Here is a 27881-nt window from a genome sequence, read left to right as displayed (position 1 = left end):
TCTAACTTGACAGGGTCGTGCTATGTGCACTAGTTAGTCTAACTTGACAGGGATGTGTTGTGTGCACTAGTTAGTCTAACTTGACAGGGACGTGCTATGTGCACTAGTTAGTCTAACTTTTCAGGGGCGTACTACGTGCACTAGTTAGTCTAACTTGACAGGGACGTGTTGTGTGCACTAGTTAGTCTAACTTGGCAGGGGCGTACTACGTGCACTAGTTAGTCTAACTTGACAGGGATGTGTTGTGTGCACTAGTTTGTCTAACTTGACAGGGGCGTGCTATGTGCACTAGTTAGTCTCACTTGGCAGGGGCGTGCTATGTGCACTAGTTAGTCTAACTTGACAGGGTCGTGCTATGTGCACTAGTTAGTCTAACTTGACAGGGATGTGCTGTGTGCACTAGTTAGTCTAACTTGACAGGGACGTGCTGTGTGCACTAGTTAGTCTAACTTGGCAGGGGCGTACTACGTGCACTAGTTAGTCTAACTTGACAGGGGCATGCTATGTGCACTAGTTAGTCTAACTTGACAGGGATGTGTTATGTGCACTAGTTAGTCTAACTTGACAGGGATGTGTTATGTGCACTAGTTAGTCTAACTTGACAGGGGCGTGCTATGTGCACTACTTAGTCTAACTTGACAGGGATGTGTTATGTGCACTAGTTAGTCTAACTTGACAGGGATGTGTTATGTGCACTAGTTAGTCTAACTTGACAGGGGCGTGCTGTGTGCACTAGTTAGTCTAACTTGACAGGGGCGTGCTATGTGCACTAGTTAGTCTAACTTGACAGGGATGTGTTGTGTGCACTAGTTAGTCTAACTTGACAGGGGCGTGCTATGTGCACTAGTTAGTCTAACTTGACAGGGGCGTGCTATGTGCACTAGTTAGTCTCACTTGGCAGGGGCGTGCTATGTGCACTAGTTAGTCTAACTTGACAGGGTCGTGCTATGTGCACTAGTTAGTCTAACTTGACAGGGATGTGTTGTGTGCACTAGTTAGTCTAACTTGACAGGGATGTGTTGTGTGCACTAGTTAGTCTAACTTAACATGGGCGTGCTGTGTGCACTAGTTAGTCTAACTTGACAGGGGCGTGCTATGTGCACTAGTTAGTCTCACTTGGCAGGGGCGTGCTATGTGCACTAGTTAGTCTAACTTGACAGGGTCGTGCTATGTGCACTAGTTAGTCTAACTTGACAGGGATGTGTTGTGTGCACTAGTTAGTCTAACTTGACAGGGACGTGCTATGTGCACTAGTTAGTCTAACTTGACAGGGACATGCTGTGTGCACTAGTTAGTCTAACTTGACAGGGGCGTGCTATGTGCACTAGTTAGTCTAACTTGACAGGGATGTGTTGTGTGCACTAGTTAGTCTAACTTGACAGGGGCGTGCTATGTGCACTAGTTAGTCTAACTTGACAGGGGCGTGCTATGTGCACTAGTTAGTCTCACTTGGCAGGGGCGTGCTATGTGCACTAGTTAGTCTAACTTGACAGGGTCGTGCTATGTGCACTAGTTAGTCTAACTTGACAGGGATGTGTTGTGTGCACTAGTTAGTCTAACTTGACAGGGACGTGCTATGTGCACTAGTTAGTCTAACTTTTCAGGGGCGTACTACGTGCACTAGTTAGTCTAACTTGACAGGGACGTGTTGTGTGCACTAGTTAGTCTAACTTGGCAGGGGCGTACTACGTGCACTAGTTAGTCTAACTTGACAGGGATGTGTTGTGTGCACTAGTTTGTCTAACTTGACAGGGGCGTGCTATGTGCACTAGTTAGTCTCACTTGGCAGGGGCGTGCTATGTGCACTAGTTAGTCTAACTTGACAGGGTCGTGCTATGTGCACTAGTTAGTCTAACTTGACAGGGATGTGTTGTGTGCACTAGTTAGTCTAACTTGACAGGGACGTGCTATGTGCACTAGTTAGTCTAACTTGACAGGGACATGCTGTGTGCACTAGTTAGTCTAACTTGACAGGGGTGTGCTATGTGCACTAGTTAATCTAACTTGACAGGGGCGTGCTATGTGCACTAGTTAGTCTAACTTGACAGGGGCGTGCTGTGTGCACTAGTTAGTCTAACTTGACAGGGGCGTGCTATGTGCACTAGTTAGTCTCACTTGGCAGGGGCGTGCTATGTGCACTAGTTAGTCTAACTTGACAGGGTCGTGCTATGTGCACTAGTTAGTCTAACTTGACAGGGATGTGTTGTGTGCACTAGTTAGTCTAACTTGACAGGGACGTGCTATGTGCACTAGTTAGTCTAACTTGACAGGGACGTGCTGTGTGCACTAGTTAGTCTAACTTGACAGGGGCGTGCTATGTGCACTAGTTAGTCTAACTTGACAGGGATGTGTTGTGTGCACTAGTTAGTCTAACTTGACAGGGGCGTGCTATGTGCACTAGTTAGTCTAACTTGACAGGGGCGTGCTATGTGCACTAGTTAGTCTCACTTGGCAGGGGCGTGCTATGTGCACTAGTTAGTCTAACTTGACAGGGGCGTGCTATGTGCACTAGTTAGTCTAACATGACAGGGATGTGCTGTGTGCACTAGTTAGTCTAACTTGTCAGGGATGTGTTGTGTGCACTAGTTAGTCTAACTTGACAGGGATGTGTTGTGTGCACTAGTTAGTCTAACTTAACATGGGCGTGCTGTGTGCACTAGGTAGTCTAACTTGACAGGGACGTGCTGTGTGCACTAGTTAGTCTAACTTGGCAGGGATGTGTTGTTTGCACTAGTTAGTCTAACTTGACAGGGGCGTACTACGTGCACTAGTTAGTCTAACTTGACAGGGATGTGTTGTGTGCACTAGTTAGTCTAACTTGACAGGGATGTGTTATGTGCACTAGTTAGTCTAACTTGACGGGGATGTGTTATGTGCACTAGTTAGTCTAACTTGACAGGGGCGTGCTATGTGCACTAGTTAGTCTAACATGACAGGGATGTGCTGTGTGCACTAGTTAGTCTAACTTGTCAGGGATGTGTTGTGTGCACTAGTTAGTCTAACTTGACAGGGATGTGTTGTGTGCACTAGTTAGTCTAACTTAACATGGGCGTGCTGTGTGCACTAGTTAGCCTAACTTGACAGGGACGTGCTGTGTGCACTAGTTAGTCTAACTTGACAGGGATGTGTTGTGTGCACTAGTTAGTCTAACTTGACAGGGGCGTGCTATGTGCACTAGTTAGTCTCACTTGGCAGGGGTGTGCTATGTGCACTAGTTAGTCTAACTTGACAGGGTCGTGCTATGTGCACTAGTTAGTCTAACTTGACAGGGATGTGTTGTGTGCACTAGTTAGTCTAACTTGGCAGGGATGTGTTGTGTGCACTAGTTAGTCTAACTTAACATGGGCGTGCTGTGTGCACTAGTTAGTCTAACTTGACAGGGACGTGCTGTGTGCACTAGTTAGTCTACCTTGACAGGGATGTGTTGTGTGCACTAGTTAGTCTAACTTGACAGGGGCGTGCTATGTGCACTAGTTAGTCTAACTTGACAGGGGCGTGCTATGTGCACTAGTTAGTCTCACTTGGCAGGGGCGTGCTATGTGCACTAGTTTGTCTCACTTGACAGGGTCGTGCTATGTGCACTAGTTAGTCTAACTTGACAGGGATGTGTTGTGTGCACTAGTTAGTCTAACTTGACAGGGACGTGCTATGTGCACTAGTTAGTCTAACTTGACAGGGACGTGCTGTGTGCACTAGTTAGTCTAACTTGTCAGGGGCGTGCTATGTGCACTAGTTAGTCTAACTTGACAGGGATGTGTTGTGTGCACTAGTTAGTCTAACTTAACATGGGCGTGCTGTGTGCACTAGTTAGTCTAACTTGACAGGGGCGTGCTATGTGCACTAGTTAGTCTCACTTGGCAGGGGCGTGCTATGTGCACTAGTTAGTCTAACTTGACAGGGTCGTGCTATGTGCACTAGTTAGTCTAACTTGACAGGGATGTGTTATGTGCACTAGTTAGTCTAACTTGACAGGGACGTGCTATGTGCACTAGTTAGTCTAACTTGACAGGGACGTGCTGTGTGCACTAGTTAGTCTAACTTGACAGGGGCGTGCTATGTGCACTAGTTAGTCTAACTTGACAGGGATGTGTTGTGTGCACTAGTTAGTCTAACTTAACATGGGCGTGCTGTGTGCACTAGTTAGTCTAACTTGACAGGGGCGTGCTATGTGCACTAGTTAGTCTCACTTGGCAGGGGCGTGCTATGTGCACTAGTTAGTCTAACTTGACAGGGTCGTGCTATGTGCACTAGTTAGTCTAACTTGACAGGGATGTGTTGTGTGCACTAGTTAGTCTAACTTGACAGGGACGTGCTATGTGCACTAGTTAGTCTAACTTGACAGGGACGTGCTGTGTGCACTAGTTAGTCTAACTTGACAGGGGTGTGCTATGTGCACTAGTTAATCTAACTTGACAGGGGCGTGCTATGTGCACTAGTTAGTCTAACTTGACAGGGGCGTGCTGTGTGCACTAGTTAGTCTAACTTGACAGGGGCGTGCTATGTGCACTAGTTAGTCTAACTTGACAGGGGCGTGCTATGTGCACTAGTTAGTCTCACTTGGCAGGGGCGTGCTATGTGCACTAGTTAGTCTAACTTGACAGGGTCGTGCTATGTGCACTAGTTAGTCTAACTTGACAGGGATGTGTTGTGTGCACTAGTTAGTCTAACTTGACAGGGGCGTGCTATGTGCACTAGTTAGTCTAACTTGACAGGGGCGTGCTATGTGAACTAGTTAGTCTCACTTGGCAGGGGCGTGCTATGTGCACTAGTTAGTCTCACTTGACAGGGTCGTGCTATGTGCACTAGTTAGTCTAACTTGACAGGGATGTGTTGTGTGCACTAGTTAGTCTAACTTGACAGGGACGTGCTATGTGCACTAGTTAGTCTAACTTGACAGGGACGTGCTGTGTGCACTAGTTAGTCTAACTTGACAGGGGCGTGCTATGTGCACTAGTTAGTCTAACTTGACAGGGATGTGTTGTGTGCACTAGTTAGTCTAACTTAACATGGGCGTGCTGTGTGCACTAGTTAGTCTAACTTGACAGGGACGTGCTGTGTGCACTAGTTAGCCTAACTTGACAGGGATGTGTTGTGTGCACTAGTTAGTCTAACTTGACAGGGGCGTGCTATGTGCACTAGTTAGTCTAACTTGACAGGGGCGTGCTATGTGCACTAGTTAGTCTCACTTGGCAGGGGCGTGCTATGTGCACTAGTTAGTCTAACTTGACAGGGTCGTGCTATGTGCACTAGTTAGTCTAACTTGACAGGGATGTGTTGTGTGCACTAGTTAGTCTAACTTGACAGGGATGTGTTGTGTGCACTAGTTAGTCTAACTTGACAGGGACGTGCTGTGTGCACTAGTTAGTCTAACTTGACAGGGACGTGCTGTGTGCACTAGTTAGTCTACCTTGACAGGGATGTGTTGTGTGCACTAGTTAGTCTAACTTGACAGGGGCGTGCTATGTGCACTAGTTAGTCTAACTTGACAGGGGCGTGCTATGTGCACTAGTTAGTCTCACTTGGCAGGGGCGTGCTATGTGCACTAGTTAGTCTCACTTGACAGGGTCGTGCTATGTGCACTAGTTAGTCTAACTTGACAGGGATGTGTTGTGTGCACTAGTTAGTCTAACTTGACAGGGACGTGCTATGTGCACTAGTTAGTCTAACTTGACAGGGACGTGCTGTGTGCACTAGTTAGTCTAACTTGACAGGGGCGTGCTATGTGCACTAGTTAGTCTAACTTGACAGGGATGTGTTGTGTGCACTAGTTAGTCTAACTTGACAGGGGCGTGCTATGTGCACTAGTTAGTCTAACTTGACAGGGGCGTGCTATGTGCACTAGTTAGTCTCACTTGGCAGGGGCGTGCTATGTGCACTAGTTAGTCTAACTTGACAGGGGCGTGCTATGTGCACTAGTTAGTCTAACTTGACAGGGATGTGTTGTGTGCACTAGTTAGTCTAACTTGACAGGGACGTGCTATGTGCACTAGTTAGTCTAACTTGACAGGGACGTGCTGTGTGCACTAGTTAGTCTAACTTGACAGGGGTGTGCTATGTGCACTAGTTAATCTAACTTGACAGGGGCGTACTATGTGCACTAGTTAGTCTAACTTGACAGGGGCGTGCTGTGTGCACTAGTTAGTCTAACTTGACAGGGGCGTGCTATGTGCACTAGTTAGTCTAACTTGACAGGGGCGTGCTATGTGCACTAGTTAGTCTCACTTGGCAGGGGCGTGCTATGTGCACTAGTTAGTCTAACTTGACAGGGGCGTGCTGTGTGCACTAGTTAGTCTAACTTGACAGGGGCGTGCTATGTGCACTAGTTAGTCTCACTTGGCAGGGGCGTGCTATGTGCACTAGTTAGTCTAACTTGACAGGGTCGTGCTATGTGCACTAGTTAGTCTAACTTGACAGGGATGTGTTGTGTGCACTAGTTAGTCTAACTTGACAGGGATGTGTTGTGTGCACTAGTTAGTCTAACTTAACATGGGCGTGCTGTGTGCACTAGTTAGTCTAACTTGACAGGGGCGTGCTATGTGCACTAGTTAGTCTCACTTGGCAGGGGCGTGCTATGTGCACTAGTTAGTCTAACTTGACAGGGTCGTGCTATGTGCACTAGTTAGTCTAACTTGACAGGGATGTGTTGTGTGCACTAGTTAGTCTAACTTGACAGGGACGTGCTATGTGCACTAGTTAGTCTAACTTGACAGGGACATGCTGTGTGCACTAGTTAGTCTAACTTGACAGGGGCGTGCTATGTGCACTAGTTAGTCTAACTTGACAGGGTCGTGCTATGTGCACTAGTTAGTCTAACTTGACAGGGATGTGTTGTGTGCACTAGTTAGTCTAACTTGACAGGGGCGTGCTATGTGCACTAGTTAGTCTAACTTGACAGGGGCGTGCTATGTGCACTAGTTAGTCTCACTTGGCAGGGGCGTGCTATGTGCACTAGTTAGTCTAACTTGACAGGGTCGTGCTATGTGCACTAGTTAGTCTAACTTGACAGGGATGTGTTGTGTGCACTAGTTAGTCTAACTTGACAGGGACGTGCTATGTGCACTAGTTAGTCTAACTTTTCAGGGGCGTACTACGTGCACTAGTTAGTCTAACTTGACAGGGACGTGTTGTGTGCACTAGTTAGTCTAACTTGGCAGGGGCGTACTACGTGCACTAGTTAGTCTAACTTGACAGGGATGTGTTGTGTGCACTAGTTTGTCTAACTTGACAGGGGCGTGCTATGTGCACTAGTTAGTCTCACTTGGCAGGGGCGTGCTATGTGCACTAGTTAGTCTAACTTGACAGGGTCGTGCTGTGTGCACTAGTTAGTCTAACTTGACAGGAATGTGTTGTGTGCACTAGTTAGTCTAACTTGACAGGGACGTGCTATGTGCACTAGTTAGTCTAACTTGACAGGGACATGCTGTGTGCACTAGTTAGTCTAACTTGACAGGGGTGTGCTATGTGCACTAGTTAATCTAACTTGACAGGGGCGTGCTATGTGCACTAGTTAGTCTAACTTGACAGGGGCGTGCTGTGTGCACTAGTTAGTCTAACTTGACAGGGGCGTGCTATGTGCACTAGTTAGTCTCACTTGGCAGGGGCGTGCTATGTGCACTAGTTAGTCTAACTTGACAGGGTCGTGCTATGTGCACTAGTTAGTCTAACTTGACAGGGATGTGTTGTGTGCACTAGTTAGTCTAACTTGACAGGGACGTGCTATGTGCACTAGTTAGTCTAACTTGACAGGGACGTGCTGTGTGCACTAGTTAGTCTAACTTGACAGGGGCGTGCTATGTGCACTAGTTAGTCTAACTTGACAGGGATGTGTTGTGTGCACTAGTTAGTCTAACTTGACAGGGGCGTGCTATGTGCACTAGTTAGTCTAACTTGACAGGGGCGTGCTATGTGCACTAGTTAGTCTCACTTGGCAGGGGCGTGCTATGTGCACTAGTTAGTCTAACTTGACAGGGGCGTGCTATGTGCACTAGTTAGTCTAACATGACAGGGATGTGCTGTGTGCACTAGTTAGTCTAACTTGTCAGGGATGTGTTGTGTGCACTAGTTAGTCTAACTTGACAGGGATGTGTTGTGTGCACTAGTTAGTCTAACTTAACATGGGCGTGCTGTGTGCACTAGTTAGTCTAACTTGACATGGACGTGCTGTGTGCACTAGTTAGTCTAACTTGGCAGGGATGTGTTGTTTGCACTAGTTAGTCTAACTTGACAGGGGCGTACTACGTGCACTAGTTAGTCTAACTTGACAGGGATGTGTTGTGTGCACTAGTTAGTCTAACTTGACAGGGATGTGTTATGTGCACTAGTTAGTCTAACTTGACAGGGATGTGTTATGTGCACTAGTTAGTCTAACTTGACAGGGGCGTGCTATGTGCACTAGTTAGTCTAACATGACAGGGATGTGCTGTGTGCACTAGTTAGTCTAACTTGTCAGGGATGTGTTGTGTGCACTAGTTAGTCTAACTTGACAGGGATGTGTTGTGTGCACTAGTTAGTCTAACTTAACATGGGCGTGCTGTGTGCACTAGTTAGTCTAACTTGACAGGGACGTGCTGTGTGCACTAGTTAGTCTAACTTGGCAGGGATGTGTTGTTTGCACTAGTTAGTCTAACTTGACAGGGGCGTACTACGTGCACTAGTTAGTCTAACTTGACAGGGATGTGTTGTGTGCACTAGTTAGTCTAACTTGACAGGGATGTGTTATGTGCACTAGTTAGTCTAACTTGACAGGGATGTGTTATGTGCACTAGTTAGTCTAACTTGACAGGGGCGTGCTATGTGCACTAGTTAGTCTAACATGACAGGGATGTGCTGTGTGCACTAGTTAGTCTAACTTGTCAGGGATGTGTTGTGTGCACTAGTTAGTCTAACTTGACAGGGATGTGTTATGTGCACTAGTTAGTCTAACTTAACATGGGCGTGCTGTGTGCACTAGTTAGTCTAACTTGACAGGGACGTGCTGTGTGCACTAGTTAGTCTAACTTGACAGGGATGTGTTGTGTGCACTAGTTAGTCTAACTTGACAGGGGCGTGCTATGTGCACTAGTTAGTCTAACTTGACAGGGGCGTGCTATGTGCACTAGTTAGTCTCACTTGGCAGGGGCGTGCTATGTGCACTAGTTAGTCTAACTTGACAGGGTCGTGCTATGTGCACTAGTTAGTCTAACTTGACAGGGATGTGTTGTGTGCACTAGTTAGTCTAACTTGACAGGGATGTGTTGTGTGCACTAGTTAGTCTAACTTAACATGGGCGTGCTGTGTGCACTAGTTAGTCTAACTTGACAGGGACGTGCTGTGTGCACTAGTTAGTCTACCTTGACAGGGATGTGTTGTGTGCACTAGTTAGTCTAACTTGACAGGGGCGTGCTATGTGCACTAGTTAGTCTAACTTGACAGGGGCGTGCTATGTGCACTAGTTAGTCTCACTTGGCAGGGGCGTGCTATGTGCACTAGTTAGTCTCACTTGACAGGGTCGTGCTATGTGCACTAGTTAGTCTAACTTGACAGGGATGTGTTGTGTGCACTAGTTAGTCTAACTTGACAGGGACGTGCTATGTGCACTAGTTAGTCTAACTTGACAGGGACGTGCTGTGTGCACTAGTTAGTCTAACTTGACAGGGGCGTGCTATGTGCACTAGTTAGTCTAACTTGACAGGGATGTGTTGTGTGCACTAGTTAGTCTAACTTAACATGGGCGTGCTGTGTGCACTAGTTAGTCTAACTTGACAGGGGCGTGCTATGTGCACTAGTTAGTCTCACTTGGCAGGGGCGTGCTATGTGCACTAGTTAGTCTAACTTGACAGGGTCGTGCTATGTGCACTAGTTAGTCTAACTTGACAGGGATGTGTTGTGTGCACTAGTTAGTCTAACTTGACAGGGACGTGCTATGTGCACTAGTTAGTCTAACTTGACAGGGACGTGCTGTGTGCACTAGTTAGTCTAACTTGACAGGGGCGTGCTATGTGCACTAGTTAGTCTAACTTGACAGGGATGTGTTGTGTGCACTAGTTAGTCTAACTTAACATGGGCGTGCTGTGTGCACTAGTTAGTCTAACTTGACAGGGGCGTGCTATGTGCACTAGTTAGTCTCACTTGGCAGGGGCGTGCTATGTGCACTAGTTAGTCTAACTTGACAGGGTCGTGCTATGTGCACTAGTTAGTCTAACTTGACAGGGATGTGTTGTGTGCACTAGTTAGTCTAACTTGACAGGGACGTGCTATGTGCACTAGTTAGTCTAACTTGACAGGGACGTGCTATGTGCACTAGTTAGTCTAACTTGACAGGGACGTGCTGTGTGCACTAGTTAGTCTAACTTGACAGGGGTGTGCTATGTGCACCAGTTAATCTAACTTGACAGGGGCGTGCTATGTGCACTAGTTAGTCTAACTTGACAGGGGCGTGCTGTGTGCACTAGTTAGTCTAACTTGACAGGGGCGTGCTATGTGCACTAGTTAGTCTAACTTGACAGGGGCGTGCTATGTGCACTAGTTAGTCTCACTTGGCAGGGGCGTGCTATGTGCACTAGTTAGTCTAACTTGACAGGGTCGTGCTATGTGCACTAGTTAGTCTAACTTGACAGGGATGTGTTGTGTGCACTAGTTAGTCTAACTTGACAGGGGTGTGCTATGTGCACTAGTTAGTCTAACTTGACAGGGGCGTGCTATGTGCACTAGTTAGTCTCACTTGGCAGGGGCGTGCTATGTGCACTAGTTAGTCTAACTTGACAGGGACGTGCTGTGTGCACTAGTTAGTCTAACTTGACATGGGCGTGCTATGTGCACTAGTTAGTCTAACTTGACAGGGATGTGTTGTGTGCACTAGTTAGTCTAACTTGACAGGGGCGTGCTATGTGCACTAGTTAGTCTAACTTGACAGGGGCGTGCTATGTGCACTAGTTAGTCTCACTTGGCAGGGGCGTGCTATGTGCACTAGTTAGTCTAACTTGACAGGGATGTGTTGTGTGCACTAGTTAGTCTAACTTGACAGGGGCGTGCTATGTGCACTAGTTAGTCTAACATGACAGGGATGTGCTGTGTGCACTAGTTAGTCTAACTTGTCAGGGATGTGTTGTGTGCACTAGTTAGTCTAACTTGACAGGGATGTGTTGTGTGCACTAGTTAGTCTAACTTAACATGGGCGTGCTGTGTGCACTAGTTAGTCTAACTTGACAGGGACGTGCTGTGTGCACTAGTTAGTCTAACTTGGCAGGGATGTGTTGTTTGCACTAGTTAGTCTAACTTGACAGGGGCGTACTACGTGCACTAGTTAGTCTAACTTGACAGGGATGTGTTGTGTGCACTAGTTAGTCTAACTTGACAGGGATGTGTTATGTGCACTAGTTAGTCTAACTTGACAGGGATGTGTTATGTGCACTAGTTAGTCTAACTTGACAGGGGCGTGCTATGTGCACTAGTTAGTCTAACATGACAGGGATGTGCTGTGTGCACTAGTTAGTCTAACTTGTCAGGGATGTGTTGTGTGCACTAGTTAGTCTAACTTGACAGGGATGTGTTGTGTGCACTAGTTAGTCTAACTTAACATGGGCGTGCTGTGTGCACTAGTTAGTCTAACTTGACAGGGACGTGCTGTGTGCACTAGTTAGTCTAACTTGACAGGGATGTGTTGTGTGCACTAGTTAGTCTAACTTGACAGGGGCGTGCTATGTGCACTAGTTAGTCTATCTTGACAGGGGCGTGCTATGTGCACTAGTTAGTCTCACTTGACAGGGGCGTGCTATGTGCACTAGTTAGTCTCACTTGGCAGGGGCGTGCTATGTGCACTAGTTAGTCTAACTTGACAGGGTCGTGCTATGTGCACTAGTTAGTCTAACTTGACAGGGATGTGTTGTGTGCACTAGTTAGTCTAACTTGACAGGGATGTGTTGTGTGCACTAGTTAGTCTAACTTAACATGGGCGTGCTGTGTGCACTAGTTAGTCTAACTTGACAGGGACGTGCTGTGTGCACTAGTTAGTCTACCTTGACAGGGATGTGTTGTGTGCACTAGTTAGTCTAACTTGACAGGGGCGTGCTATGTGCACTAGTTAGTCTAACTTGACAGGGGCGTGCTATGTGCACTAGTTAGTCTCACTTGGCAGGGGCGTGCTATGTGCACTAGTTAGTCTCACTTGACAGGGTCGTGCTATGTGCACTAGTTAGTCTAACTTGACAGGGATGTGTTGTGTGCACTAGTTAGTCTAACTTGACAGGGACGTGCTATGTGCACTAGTTAGTCTAACTTGACAGGGACGTGCTGTGTGCACTAGTTAGTCTAACTTGACAGGGGCGTGCTATGTGCACTAGTTAGTCTAACTTGACAGGGATGTGTTGTGTGCACTAGTTAGTCTAACTTAACATGGGCGTGCTGTGTGCACTAGTTAGTCTAACTTGACAGGGTCGTGCTATGTGCACTAGTTAGTCTAACTTGACAGGGATGTGTTGTGTGCACTAGTTAGTCTAACTTGACAGGGACGTGCTATGTGCACTAGTTAGTCTAACTTGACAGGGACGTGCTATGTGCACTAGTTAGTCTAACTTGACAGGGACGTGCTGTGTGCACTAGTTAGTCTAACTTGACAGGGGTGTGCTATGTGCACTAGTTAATCTAACTTGACAGGGGCGTGCTATGTGCACTAGTTAGTCTAACTTGACAGGGGCGTGCTGTGTGCACTAGTTAGTCTAACTTGACAGGGGCGTGCTATGTGCACTAGTTAGTCTAACTTGACAGGGGCGTGCTATGTGCACTAGTTAGTCTCACTTGGCAGGGGCGTGCTATGTGCACTAGTTAGTCTAACTTGACAGGGTCGTGCTATGTGCACTAGTTAGTCTAACTTGACAGGGATGTGTTGTGTGCACTAGTTAGTCTAACTTGACAGGGGCGTGCTATGTGCACTAGTTAGTCTAACTTGACAGGGGCGTGCTATGTGCACTAGTTAGTCTCACTTGGCAGGGGCGTGCTATGTGCACTAGTTAGTCTCACTTGACAGGGTCGTGCTATGTGCACTAGTTAGTCTAACTTGACAGGGATGTGTTGTGTGCACTAGTTAGTCTAACTTGACAGGGACGTGCTATGTGCACTAGTTAGTCTAACTTGACAGGGACGTGCTGTGTGCACTAGTTAGTCTAACTTGACAGGGGCGTGCTATGTGCACTAGTTAGTCTAACTTGACAGGGATGTGTTGTGTGCACTAGTTAGTCTAACTTAACATGGGCGTGCTGTGTGCACTAGTTAGTCTAACTTGACAGGGACGTGCTGTGTGCACTAGTTAGTCTAACTTGACAGGGATGTGTTGTGTGCACTAGTTAGTCTAACTTGACAGGGGCGTGCTATGTGCACTAGTTAGTCTAACTTGACAGGGGCGTGCTATGTGCACTAGTTAGTCTCACTTGGCAGGGGCGTGCTATGTGCACTAGTTAGTCTAACTTGACAGGGTCGTGCTATGTGCACTAGTTAGTCTAACTTGACAGGGATGTGTTGTGTGCACTAGTTAGTCTAACTTGACAGGGATGTGTTGTGTGCACTAGTTAGTCTAACTTAACATGGGCGTGCTGTGTGCACTAGTTAGTCTAACTTGACAGGGACGTGCTGTGTGCACTAGTTAGTCTACCTTGACAGGGATGTGTTGTGTGCACTAGTTAGTCTAACATGACAGGGGCGTGCTATGTGCACTAGTTAGTCTAACTTGACAGGGGCGTGCTATGTGCACTAGTTAGTCTCACTTGGCAGGGGCGTGCTATGTGCACTAGTTAGTCTCACTTGACAGGGTCGTGCTATGTGCACTAGTTAGTCTAACTTGACAGGGATGTGTTGTGTGCACTAGTTAGTCTAACTTGACAGGGACGTGCTATGTGCACTAGTTAGTCTAACTTGACAGGGACGTGCTGTGTGCACTAGTTAGTCTAACTTGACAGGGGCGTGCTATGTGCACTAGTTAGTCTAACTTGACAGGGATGTGTTGTGTGCACTAGTTAGTCTAACTTGACAGGGGCGTGCTATGTGCACTAGTTAGTCTAACTTGACAGGGGCGTGCTATGTGCACTAGTTAGTCTCACTTGGCAGGGGCGTGCTATGTGCACTAGTTAGTCTAACTTGACAGGGTCGTGCTATGTGCACTAGTTAGTCTAACTTGACAGGGATGTGTTGTGTGCACTAGTTAGTCTCACTTGACAGGGTCGTGCTATGTGCACTAGTTAGTCTAACTTGACAGGGATGTGTTGTGTGCACTAGTTAGTCTAACTTGACAGGGACGTGCTATGTGCACTAGTTAGTCTAACTTGACAGGGACGTGCTGTGTGCACTAGTTAGTCTAACTTGACAGGGGCGTGCTATGTGCACTAGTTAGTCTAACTTGACAGGGATGTGTTGTGTGCACTAGTTAGTCTAACTTAACATGGGCGTGCTGTGTGCACTAGTTAGTCTAACTTGACAGGGGCGTGCTATGTGCACTAGTTAGTCTCACTTGGCAGGGGCGTGCTATGTGCACTAGTTAGTCTAACTTGACAGGGTCGTGCTATGTGCACTAGTTAGTCTAACTTGACAGGGATGTGTTGTGTGCACTAGTTAGTCTAACTTGACAGGGACGTGCTATGTGCACTAGTTAGTCTAACTTGACAGGGACGTGCTGTGTGCACTAGTTAGTCTAACTTGACAGGGGCGTGCTATGTGCACTAGTTAGTCTAACTTGACAGGGATGTGTTGTGTGCACTAGTTAGTCTAACTTAACATGGGCGTGCTGTGTGTACTAGTTAGTCTAACTTGACAGGGGCGTGCTATGTGCACTAGTTAGTCTCACTTGGCAGGGGCGTGCTATGTGCACTAGTTAGTCTAACTTGACAGGGTCGTGCTATGTGCACTAGTTAGTCTAACTTGACAGGGATGTGTTGTGTGCACTAGTTAGTCTAACTTGACAGGGACGTGCTATGTGCACTAGTTAGTCTAACTTGACAGGGGCGTGCTATGTGCACTAGTTAGTCTAACTTGACAGGGGCGTGCTGTGTGCACTAGTTAGTCTAACTTGACAGGGGCGTGCTATGTGCACTAGTTAGTCTAACTTGACAGGGGCGTGCTATGTGCACTAGTTAGTCTCACTTGGCAGGGGCGTGCTATGTGCACTAGTTAGTCTAACTTGACAGGGGCGTGCTGTGTGCACTAGTTAGTCTAACTTGACAGGGATGTGTTGTGTGCACTAGTTAGTCTAACTTGACAGGGGCGTGCTATGTGCACTAGTTAGTCTAACTTGACAGGGGCGTGCTATGTGCACTAGTTAGTCTCACTTGGCAGGGGCGTGCTATGTGCACTAGTTAGTCTCACTTGACAGGGTCGTGCTATGTGCACTAGTTAGTCTAACTTGACAGGGATGTGTTGTGTGCACTAGTTAGTCTAACTTGACAGGGACGTGCTATGTGCACTAGTTAGTCTAACTTGACAGGGACGTGCTGTGTGCACTAGTTAGTCTAACTTGACAGGGGCGTGCTATGTGCACTAGTTAGTCTAACTTGACAGGGATGTGTTGTGTGCACTAGTTAGTCTAACTTAACATGGGCGTGCTGTGTGCACTAGTTAGTCTAACTTGACAGGGACGTGCTGTGTGCACTAGTTAGTCTAACTTGACAGGGATGTGTTGTGTGCACTAGTTAGTCTAACTTGACAGGGGCGTGCTATGTGCACTAGTTAGTCTAACTTGACAGGGGCGTGCTATGTGCACTAGTTAGTCTCACTTGGCAGGGGCGTGCTATGTGCACTAGTTAGTCTAACTTGACAGGGTCGTGCTATGTGCACTAGTTAGTCTAACTTGACAGGGATGTGTTGTGTGCACTAGTTAGTCTAACTTGACAGGGACGTGCTGTGTGCACTAGTTAGTCTAACTTGACAGGGGCGTGCTATGTGCACTAGTTAGTCTAACTTGACAGGGATGTGTTGTGTGCACTAGTTAGTCTAACTTGACAGGGGCGTGCTATGTGCACTAGTTAGTCTAACTTAACATGGGCGTGCTGTGTGCACTAGTTAGTCTAACTTGACAGGGACGTGCTGTGTGCACTAGTTAGTCTACCTTGACAGGGATGTGTTGTGTGCACTAGTTAGTCTAACTTGACAGGGGCGTGCTATGTGCACTAGTTAGTCTAACTTGACAGGGGCGTGCTATGTGCACTAGTTAGTCTCACTTGGCAGGGGCGTGCTATGTGCACTAGTTAGTCTCACTTGACAGGGTCGTGCTATGTGCACTAGTTAGTCTAACTTGACAGGGATGTGTTGTGTGCACTAGTTAGTCTAACTTGACAGGGACGTGCTATGTGCACTAGTTAGTCTAACTTGACAGGGACGTGCTGTGTGCACTAGTTAGTCTAACTTGACAGGGGCGTGCTATGTGCACTAGTTAGTCTAACTTGACAGGGATGTGTTGTGTGCACTAGTTAGTCTAACTTGACAGGGGCGTGCTATGTGCACTAGTTAGTCTAACTTGACAGGGGCGTGCTATGTGCACTAGTTAGTCTCACTTGGCAGGGGCGTGCTATGTGCACTAGTTAGTCTAACTTGACAGGGTCGTGCTATGTGCACTAGTTAGTCTAACTTGACAGGGATGTGTTGTGTGCACTAGTTAGTCTAACTTGACAGGGACGTGCTATGTGCACTAGTTAGTCTAACTTGACAGGGACGTGCTGTGTGCACTAGTTAGTCTAACTTGACAGGGGCGTGCTATGTGCACTAGTTAGTCTAACTTGACAGGGATGTGTTGTGTGCACTAGTTAGTCTAACTTAACATGGGCGTGCTGTGTGTACTAGTTAGTCTAACTTGACAGGGGCGTGCTATGTGCACTAGTTAGTCTCACTTGGCAGGGGCGTGCTATGTGCACTAGTTAGTCTAACTTGACAGGGTCGTGCTATGTGCACTAGTTAGTCTAACTTGACAGGGATGTGTTGTGTGCACTAGTTAGTCTAACTTGACAGGGACGTGCTATGTGCACTAGTTAGTCTAACTTGACAGGGACGTGCTATGTGCACTAGTTAGTCTAACTTGACAGGGACGTGCTGTGTGCACTAGTTAGTCTAACTTGACAGGGGTGTGCTATGTGCACTAGTTAATCTAACTTGACAGGGGCGTGCTATGTGCACTAGTTAGTCTAACTTGACAGGGGCGTGCTATGTGCACTAGTTAGTCTAACTTGACAGGGGCGTGCTGTGTGCACTAGTTAGTCTAACTTGACAGGGGCGTGCTATGTGCACTAGTTAGTCTCACTTGGCAGGGGCGTGCTATGTGCACTAGTTAGTCTAACTTGACAGGGGCGTGCTGTGTGCACTAGTTAGTCTAACTTGACAGGGATGTGTTGTGTGCACTAGTTAGTCTAACTTGACAGGGGCGTGCTATGTGCACTAGTTAGTCTAACTTGACAGGGGCGTGCTATGTGCACTAGTTAGTCTCACTTGGCAGGGGCGTGCTATGTGCACTAGTTAGTCTCACTTGACAGGGTCGTGCTATGTGCACTAGTTAGTCTAACTTGACAGGGATGTGTTGTGTGCACTAGTTAGTCTAACTTGACAGGGACGTGCTATGTGCACTAGTTAGTCTAACTTGACAGGGACGTGCTGTGTGCACTAGTTAGTCTAACTTGACAGGGGCGTGCTATGTGCACTAGTTAGTCTAACTTGACAGGGATGTGTTGTGTGCACTAGTTAGTCTAACTTAACATGGGCGTGCTGTGTGCACTAGTTAGTCTAACTTGACAGGGACGTGCTGTGTGCACTAGTTAGTCTAACTTGACAGGGATGTGTTGTGTGCACTAGTTAGTCTAACTTGACAGGGGCGTGCTATGTGCACTAGTTAGTCTAACTTGACAGGGGCGTGCTATGTGCACTAGTTAGTCTCACTTGGCAGGGGCGTGCTATGTGCACTAGTTAGTCTAACTTGACAGGGTCGTGCTATGTGCACTAGTTAGTCTAACTTGACAGGGATGTGTTGTGTGCACTAGTTAGTCTAACTTGACAGGGACGTGCTGTGTGCACTAGTTAGTCTAACTTGACAGGGGCGTGCTATGTGCACTAGTTAGTCTAACTTGACAGGGATGTGTTGTGTGCACTAGTTAGTCTAACTTAACATGGGCGTGCTGTGTGTACTAGTTAGTCTAACTTGACAGGGGCGTGCTATGTGCACTAGTTAGTCTCACTTGGCAGGGACGTGCTATGTGCACTAGTTAGTCTAACTTGACAGGGTCGTGCTATGTGCACTAGTTAGTCTAACTTGACAGGGATGTGTTGTGTGCACTAGTTAGTCTAACTTGACAGGGACGTGCTATGTGCACTAGTTAGTCTAACTTGACAGGGACGTGCTATGTGCACTAGTTAGTCTAACTTGACAGGGACGTGCTGTGTGCACTAGTTAGTCTAACTTGACAGGGGTGTGCTATGTGCACTAGTTAATCTAACTTGACAGGGGCGTGCTATGTGCACTAGTTAGTCTAACTTGACAGGGGCGTGCTGTGTGCACTAGTTAGTCTAACTTGACAGGGGCGTGCTATGTGCACTAGTTAGTCTAACTTGACAGGGGCGTGCTATGTGCACTAGTTAGTCTCACTTGGCAGGGGCGTGCTATGTGCACTAGTTAGTCTAACTTGACAGGGGCGTGCTGTGTGCACTAGTTAGTCTAACTTGACAGGGATGTGTTGTGTGCACTAGTTAGTCTAACTTGACAGGGGCGTGCTATGTGCACTAGTTAGTCTAACTTGACAGGGGCGTGCTATGTGCACTAGTTAGTCTCACTTGGCAGGGGCGTGCTATGTGCACTAGTTAGTCTCACTTGACAGGGTCGTGCTATGTGCACTAGTTAGTCTAACTTGACAGGGATGTGTTGTGTGCACTAGTTAGTCTAACTTGACAGGGACGTGCTATGTGCACTAGTTAGTCTAACTTGACAGGGACGTGCTGTGTGCACTAGTTAGTCTAACTTGACAGGGGCGTGCTATGTGCACTAGTTAGTCTAACTTGACAGGGATGTGTTGTGTGCACTAGTTAGTCTAACTTAACATGGGCGTGCTGTGTGCACTAGTTAGTCTAACTTGACAGGGACGTGCTGTGTGCACTAGTTAGTCTAACTTGACAGGGATGTGTTGTGTGCACTAGTTAGTCTAACTTGACAGGGGCGTGCTATGTGCACTAGTTAGTCTAACTTGACAGGGGCGTGCTATGTGCACTAGTTAGTCTCACTTGGCAGGGGCGTGCTATGTGCACTAGTTAGTCTAACTTGACAGGGTCGTGCTATGTGCACTAGTTAGTCTAACTTGACAGGGATGTGTTGTGTGCACTAGTTAGTCTAACTTGACAGGGATGTGTTGTGTGCACTAGTTAGTCTAACTTAACATGGGCGTGCTGTGTGCACTAGTTAGTCTAACTTGACAGGGACGTGCTGTGTGCACTAGTTAGTCTACCTTGACAGGGATGTGTTGTGTGCACTAGTTAGTCTAACTTGACAGGGGCGTGCTATGTGCACTAGTTAGTCTAACTTGACAGGGGCGTGCTATGTGCACTAGTTAGTCTCACTTGGCAGGGGCGTGCTATGTGCACTAGTTAGTCTCACTTGACAGGGTCGTGCTATGTGCACTAGTTAGTCTAACTTGACAGGGATGTGTTGTGTGCACTAGTTAGTCTAACTTGACAGGGACGTGCTATGTGCACTAGTTAGTCTAACTTGACAGGGACGTGCTGTGTGCACTAGTTAGTCTAACTTGACAGGGGCGTGCTATGTGCACTAGTTAGTCTATCTTGACAGGGATGTGTTGTGTGCACTAGTTAGTCTAACTTGACAGGGGCGTGCTATGTGCACTAGTTAGTCTACCTTGACAGGGGCGTGCTATGTGCACTAGTTAGTCTCACTTGGCAGGGGCGTGCTATGTGCACTAGTTAGTCTAACTTGACAGGGTCGTGCTATGTGCACTAGTTAGTCTAACTTGACAGGGATGTGTTGTGTGCACTAGTTAGTCTAACTTGACAGGGACGTGCTATGTGCACTAGTTAGTCTAACTTGACAGGGACGTGCTGTGTGCACTAGTTAGTCTAACTTGACAGGGGTGTGCTATGTGCACTAGTTAATCTAACTTGACAGGGGCGTGCTATGTGCACTAGTTAGTCTAACTTGACAGGGGCGTGCTGTGTGCACTAGTTAGTCTAACTTGACAGGGGCGTGCTATGTGCACTAGTTAGTCTAACTTGACAGGGGCGTGCTATGTGCACTAGTTAGTCTCACTTGGCAGGGGCGTGCTATGTGCACTAGTTAGTCTAACTTGACAGGGTCGTGCTATGTGCACTAGTTAGTCTAACTTGACAGGGATGTGTTGTGTGCACTAGTTAGTCTAACTTGACAGGGACGTGCTATGTGCACTAGTTAGTCTAACTTGACAGGGACGTGCTGTGTGCACTAGTTAGTCTAACTTGACAGGGGCGTGCTATGTGCACTAGTTAGTCTAACTTGACAGGGATGTGTTGTGTGCACTAGTTAGTCTAACTTGACAGGGGCGTGCTATGTGCACTAGTTAGTCTAACTTGACAGGGGCGTGCTATGTGCACTAGTTAGTCTCACTTGGCAGGGGCGTGCTATGTGCACTAGTTAGTCTCACTTGGCAGGGGCGTGCTATGTGCACTAGTTAGTCTAACTTGACAGGGTCGTGCTATGTGCACTAGTTAGTCTAACTTGACAGGGACGTGCTGTGTGCACTAGTTAGTCTAACTTGACAGGGACGTGCTGTGTGCACTAGTTAGTCTAACTTGACAGGGGTGTGCTATGTGCACTAGTTAATCTAACTTGACAGGGGCGTGCTATGTGCACTAGTTAGTCTAACTTGACAGGGATGTGTTGTGTGCACTAGTTAGTCTAACTTGACAGGGCCGTGCTATGTGCACTCGTTAGTCTAATTTGAAAGGGATGTCAAGTTATTATTATTCTATAATTTTGCCTCATTTACGTGTAAAGCTATACAAGGATGACCATTGTGTACTACCCTTTGTATAATTTTGATTGAGCCTCTTCTTCAGAAAATCTGAATATATATAAACATTTAAGGTTCATTGTTCCTTGGAGCATGCCCCGATGACATTGTGTTCCTCATTACAGCTGAGAAGAAGTTTGCTAAACTTTCTCGTTGGTTAAACATGCATGAACGAACGTATAATAAAAGAGTGAGCTATGTAATGTGTTGGATTAGATAATCAGAAGGACAGTGGGCAGATGGCACAATAATAAATAAATAATTAATGTTTGTAAATAACGAAAAGTATATGAAGAAAACAAAGAATGTTAAACTGATGAGTTCGCTTTGCCGCAAAAAATGTTGTCGGAGTAATTTCTAAATCATTTATCTGTGAAACATTGTAATTGAAAGATGCAATATTTGTTAATCGCTTTATTCATTTCGTTTCATACAAGTTCAATAATACTGTATTCTGACTTATACATTGTTGCAAAATACGGATTCTAAAGGGAGACGACGACATGGTTGCGAACGTTGTAGAAACCATCGCTGTGTGTTCTTTTGTTTCAATTTTTATATTCATCCAATTAGATGCTTTCCCACTAATTTTCTTACACGGCCAAACATTTATCGATGTATATCAAGGGCATACTGCCAGTTCTGTATCATTCTTACAATTATTATTGTACTCATCCATCTGATAGTGTCACTAAGGCTCAAACACTGGTGTCCCCAGGGCGTCACTGTGTTTTATAGCATGTGGGTAAATTGTGCATCTTCCTACAAGTATAACTAATATGTGCATTGCATATATCAAAAGTTGTCTGTACAGAAATACTGCGAGTTAGAATTTCACCCACTATTGTTCAACAAAGCGGTAGTCCCTTTAATATGTACATCAATCAATATATCATCATCGCTAGCTTTTGACCACCGCTGTCATCATCGTCCGTCAACAATTACAGTCATCTTTTTCTTGAAATCTGTCAGCTCTGACTTTTAATTCTTGATATTTTTAGATAATTTAGATGGATTGTCAGATTTGTTCATTTCGTAAAAATATCTTCAGTTTTCCATTTTTAGCAAATATTTTTGTCATTGATTTTTGAATTAGCAGTTAAATTGCTTTGATAATTGGTATGTACGCGTACTTACCATGGATGGGCCTCTATACGGTTCGTAAGAAGATAACAATTGTAATTGTTGTTGTATGGCAAGATCATTGTGGCAACTATAAGTGAGCCACCTCTTTCACACACAAAGTTTATCACAACACATGCCTTCACATTGCACTTGCCATATATCAGTTACATATCATGTCAAACATAATATGTGTTATTTCTGCTAACAATGAAATAAGTATTCATGATTATTAGTCATGATTTATTTGTTTATGATTCATTCCCAGGCTGACCAGTGTATGGGTTTACAAGGTTTCCTGATCTTTCATAGTTTTGGTGGCGGTACGGGGTCTGGATTTGCTTCATTATTGATGGAACGGCTGTCAGTTGATTACGGAAAAAAATCAAAATTAGAATTCGCCATCTATCCGGCGCCGGAAGTTGCTACAGCTGTAGTGGAGCCATACAATGCGGTGCTGACAACACATGCAACACTAGAACACAGTGATTGTGCTTTTCTTGTTGACAATGAAGCGATATTCAATATATGCCGTAGGAGCTTGGACATTGAACGACCAACCTATATCAACCTAAATCGCCTTGTTGCCCAAGTAGTATCATCTACCACTGCATCATTAAGGTTCGATGGCGCCCTCAACATAGATTTGATTGAGTTTCAGACAAATCTGGTTCCATATCCCAGAATTCATTTTCCCATGATGACATACGCGCCTGTAATATCAGCAGAAAGGGCTTATCATGAGCAGTTGTCCGTGGCTGAGATCACCAATGCCTGCTTTGAACCAGCCAATCAGATGGTGAAATGCGATCCTCGTCACGGCAAGTACATGGCATGCTGTATGTTATACCGTGGTGATGTTGTACCAAAAGACGTCAATGCTGCCATCTCTACGATTAAGACAAAACGTACTATACAGTTCGTTGATTGGTGTCCAACTGGTTTCAAAGTTGGCATCAACTACCAGCCACCGGCCACTGTCCCAGGTGGAGATATGGCTAAAGTACCGCGGGCTGTTTGTATGATGAGTAATACAACAGCTATTGCCGAGGCCTGGGCTCGACTAGATCATAAATTCGATTTAATGTATGCTAAGCGTGCTTTTGTCCACTGGTATGTCGGTGAGGGAATGGAAGAAGGGGAATTCTCAGAGGCCCGTGAAGATCTAGCGGCATTGGAGAAAGATTATGACGAGGTTGGAGTTGACTCTGTCGACGATGAACAAGAAGAAAATGATTTAGAATATTAATATTATTCGGATAAATTTATTAGAATAAGAAATTACATTAGTTCAATATAGTGCAGTAAGGTATAACGTGAATTACTGTTAATAGAGGGACGGTAAGGCGGATAGCTGGTACAAGTTACAGGAAATAAAAGCGGCATTTTACGTGTTTACAAGCAAATAAAATGAAAGTTTCGTTTACAGTCAAAAATAGGTTTTTACACTTTACAGATAAAGCAAATTTCTAATTACATTTTTACAATATTTTTGATAATTTTGTGTTTAAGAATCTAAATTGGAAATTGCGTACCAATTACATTTAATTTAGAAAATGCTATATACGCTTACAAAAAATAATATCTGTACAAATTACGGCCGAATAAAATATTACATTTTACACCATGTCCATGTTTACGAATTTACGTTGTTTTATTTATTTAAATTACATAAATAAAACAATTGATCACAGCTTACGAAAATACCCCTTGCCGATCCTCTTAATAATGTGTATATGTAGTGTAACGTGAATTACTGTGGGTTACGTATTCATGTACTTTAGACTAATTAGTATCTGTCTTTGTAAGCAGTAATCTACAATCTTCCTGCATGAACATCGTAATGTTCACGAGACTTGGCTCAGGAAAGAGAGTAGTTTGCTTTTGGGCATAGGAGTTTTTAGAAGGGGTGTATGGCTTTGTTTTGTAGATCATTGTTGGAACCTGGATTTTACACATTTACTGATACCTGTATTTTGTCTAGAGATGTATAGCAGATACATATTTACTGCATATTGTCAATATAGATAAAGATAATAATTATGCACATATTATGGACACATCATGTACTTCAAACATGGCTGATCACGTGAGCTAGTTAATTATGCGTACATCTAGTTTCCTGTGATCTACTGCAGATAATATCTGAATATCTAAATTGCAGAGAATGATTATGCGTACATCTAGTTTCCTGTGATCTACTGCAGATAATATCTGAATATCTAAATTGCAGAGAATGATTATGCGTACATCTAGTTTCCTGTGATCTACTGCAGATAATATCTGAATATCTAAATTGCAGAGAATGATTATGCTTACATCTAGTTTCCTGTGATCTACTGCAGATAATATCTGAATATCTAAATTGCAGAGAATAATTATGCGTACATCTAGTTTCCTGTGATCTATTGCAGATATGTGAATATCTAAATTGCAGAGAAGTAATACATTTACTCATTTGCCTATGGATAAAGATATGTGGATGAAATATTTTATGTTCATTCGATTACATTCATTATGCACACCAGTTGCCAAATTAGGTCATTGCATTGGAAGTACTGCAGGCTAGCAAATATAACTGCAACATTTCCAAATTCCATTCGTACATTGTGTGTAGTGTACCAAATTAATTTTGAATGATGTGTAAACTAAATTCGCTGAATAATTAAACAATTTGATCTTTTCTCAAAATTACCGAATTATTCTATACCATCCATACAATGAGAGCAAATAAAGAGACACACAGAAGTGTTGACAGGTAAAACAGGAATATAATGCTTGCAACATGGCAACGGATAAAGGCATGACAACTGTACCCGGTAAAAAGAAGCCAAACAAGAAAGATCCGCCAAAATGTGAAGGAATATACAAGTCAGTGTTTTAAGTCCAATTACCTCTTCAATTACCTTTGCACGAATATATGCCGATGTGTTCAGGCGATGTCAAGATGACTATTCCGCGTAAAGGAAATGCATGTGTGAGGATGTGTGCATGTCTTGAGCCTTGACAGCCTCTAATGCTGCATACGATTGGAAGGCGAATAAGGCCCCGCCCCGCTCCGACGAAAACTGTCCCAAATCGAAACCTTATGCAGTGTGAATGAATGGTAGACTAATAGTTGCAGCACTCTTGGTACAGAATTTAGTAGAAGTATGACTGAATATAGAAGTAGTGTTACGTTTTTAATTAATGCTCTCATCAAATCCACAACCAAAATACCGAATTCCCATTAAACTGAACCATCGCGAAATGTCATCATTGGTGCGTTACGATGATTATTTTCTGAAAATAGCGGGCCGATGATTGCCGAGTCAAGTAAAGCTGGTCAAGTACACTTCGGCAGGAGCCGAACCATCGTTTCCAAAATATCACAATCTCGTTTTCGTTAGAGCCCAGATCTGACTATGTATGTGCCGAGATTCGTGTGCGAAAACGTTCAGGACGTTCCGAACTATACCGCTATAACACGTTTTGGGACGATATCCTTGAATTCGGGTTTGCTACAGTTGAAAAAGTATTCAGATTTTTTTAATTCGGCGAGAAAGTCTAAGTGACACTAATAATCACAATTCTGAAATAAAAAACATACAATACCAAAATATTTTCACACAAAAATACGTCTAACATTGACGAACAAGGTATACGGTGTCCAATATTTGTGCGGCATCTTAACGTCAGATTGTCTAAATTGCAGTATGCTATTTGCATGGACGTATATTTTTTGATAAAATTCGATAACGTTGTTTAATGCTAAACTCGATTTATTATTATTTGGAAGCGTTTTTAAAAAAAAACTGATTGGCACATATACGAACATCTATTTAGCATAATTACCTTCTTGATGCAATTGCATGTGCGAGTATGAGAGAGAGAGTATGCCCGGGATATGCTCAGATTCACTGACTGTTGCCGTTTATGACAGCGCCACTGTCGTGCTTATGTATACAGATAGTATTCACTGATATATTTTTTTCCACGAAACAGCTGCTATATTTTAGCAACGACGTTCGATCGCGGCATATTTATTTTTGTAGGGCAAGCCCAATTTTCTATAGATATTTTACACATGAAACATGTTCAACGCGTGTGACGTCATTAGCTACAGTTCTTGACACTGGTCTAGAAATAGTGCGCGGCCAATGACCTAACGTGTGGTCTATGTTCTTCGTTTTAAAGATTAGAGTGGGGTTTTCTTTTAACAGAAGAACGAAGAATATACATATTATGATTAAACAGTATGAACGATGATTGCATGTAAATGTATTAAACAGTATGAACGATGATTGCATGTAAATGTATTAAACAGTATGAACGATGACTGCATGTAAATTTATTAAACAGTATGAACGATGATTGCATGTAAATGTATTAAACAGTATGAAAGATGATTGCATGTAAATGTAATAAACAGTATGAAAGATGATTGCATGTAAATGTAATAAACAGTATGAACGATGATTGCATGTAAATGTAATAAACAGTATGAACGATGACTGCATGTAAATGTATTAAACAGTATGAACGATGATTGCATGTAAATGTGTCAAGAGGTCTATATATATGTTTGTATTAAATCTGAAAGAATTCATACGAAGCGAATGGGAATGCCAAACGGTGATTCGTATAACTTAAACTATATAGATCACACTTGTTGTGGGTTCTTTTCACGGGCCATAAAGGCATTGGAAATCATTAAGATGGTTATCGTTACAAGACGACAATGATCTCAGGCCAATAACAATTGGACATCTAAGAACCATAGAGAATTTATAAATAAGGGAACGAACACATTCATCATACACGCACAGCACTAAATGACACCAAATTTGAATTAACTGCAATGTGCGTACGCACACTTTAATACAAAGAGCAAAAGTTTGACAGTAAATACACAAATAGCTTCACAAAATCTGCTAATTAAATATTACTGCATTGCCTAAATATTTTAGACGGTTCCGATAACGTAACCGCGGTCGAAATATGCAGGTAAGGCAAGGGGAAACTGAAACCTGGCTGTTTGTGCGTGTAAGGCAGATGTACTATACCGGACGTAACGATGTCGAACTGCAGCAACAAACGTGGCGACAAACTTCAGATGCCTTGGTTTCCAGGGGTGGCTCACATCACGAGGACGCTGTACAGTACTATAGCTGACACCAGGACGACCAGAGAGTGAATTCTCAATCCGGAGTTCAATGGTGACGTTATCTGTGTTATACCGTACTTCTGGTGGATCGTCCAACACGCCAACCAAGGCACGCTTTCTTGTTCAATTTATTGTGCCCCATATGTAAATCAAGATGACACCCCTTTGTTTACACTGCTCATTTCTAATTGGTCGAAACCAGAAGAATTGCGAGAAACTACCACATCAGGTGCGACAGGAATGTCATGCAAACTGACAGAAATGCAAAACCGAGTTTGTTGACCCGGCTAACCAAATTCACCAAAGTTTATTGACCTCAAATTCATTCTGATTCTCGGGAATCAAGTCTTCGGTACCATAGTATTTGGAGACAAATCTCACCCCAGGTAAATTCTTTGTCGTCCAATCAGGCTGCTCCCCTTGCGAAGAATGTAACAATTCGTGCATGCAATATATGTATTAAGTATTTCTTTATTTCTCCACCTATAACAAGTAACAAAGTATTCCCCTTTCTATGTAAATCATGTATGCATTTAAAAGCTTATAAGCCTAACAGGGAGGGCGTAATACTTGGAAATGAATTAAACTTTGGATTCCTGACAAAATGTATTAAACAGTATGAACGATGA

At 44.6% G+C, this 27881-nt stretch overlaps 1 protein-coding gene across 1 annotated transcript in view; it reads left to right on the top strand.

Moving 5' to 3' along the window:
• The window catches only part of LOC100376878 (tubulin alpha-1 chain-like), a 98213-nt gene extending 73416 nt beyond the window's left edge, over positions 1-24797 (top strand). The window contains exon 3 of the mRNA XM_085505538.1: positions 22375-24797. Coding sequence (XP_085361664.1) covers positions 22375-23355 — 981 coding nt within the window. The 3' untranslated portion in view covers positions 23356-24797. The remainder of the gene's footprint in view (positions 1-22374) is intronic.
• The last annotated feature ends 3084 nt before the right edge of the window (positions 24798-27881 follow it).

The sequence above is a fragment of the Saccoglossus kowalevskii genome, chromosome 11 (assembly GCF_978046115.1).
Source record: "Saccoglossus kowalevskii chromosome 11, keSacKowa6.1, whole genome shotgun sequence".
NCBI classification, from domain to species: Eukaryota; Metazoa; Hemichordata; class Enteropneusta; family Harrimaniidae; genus Saccoglossus; species Saccoglossus kowalevskii.
This window is presented reverse-complemented; position numbering and strand designations above follow the sequence as displayed.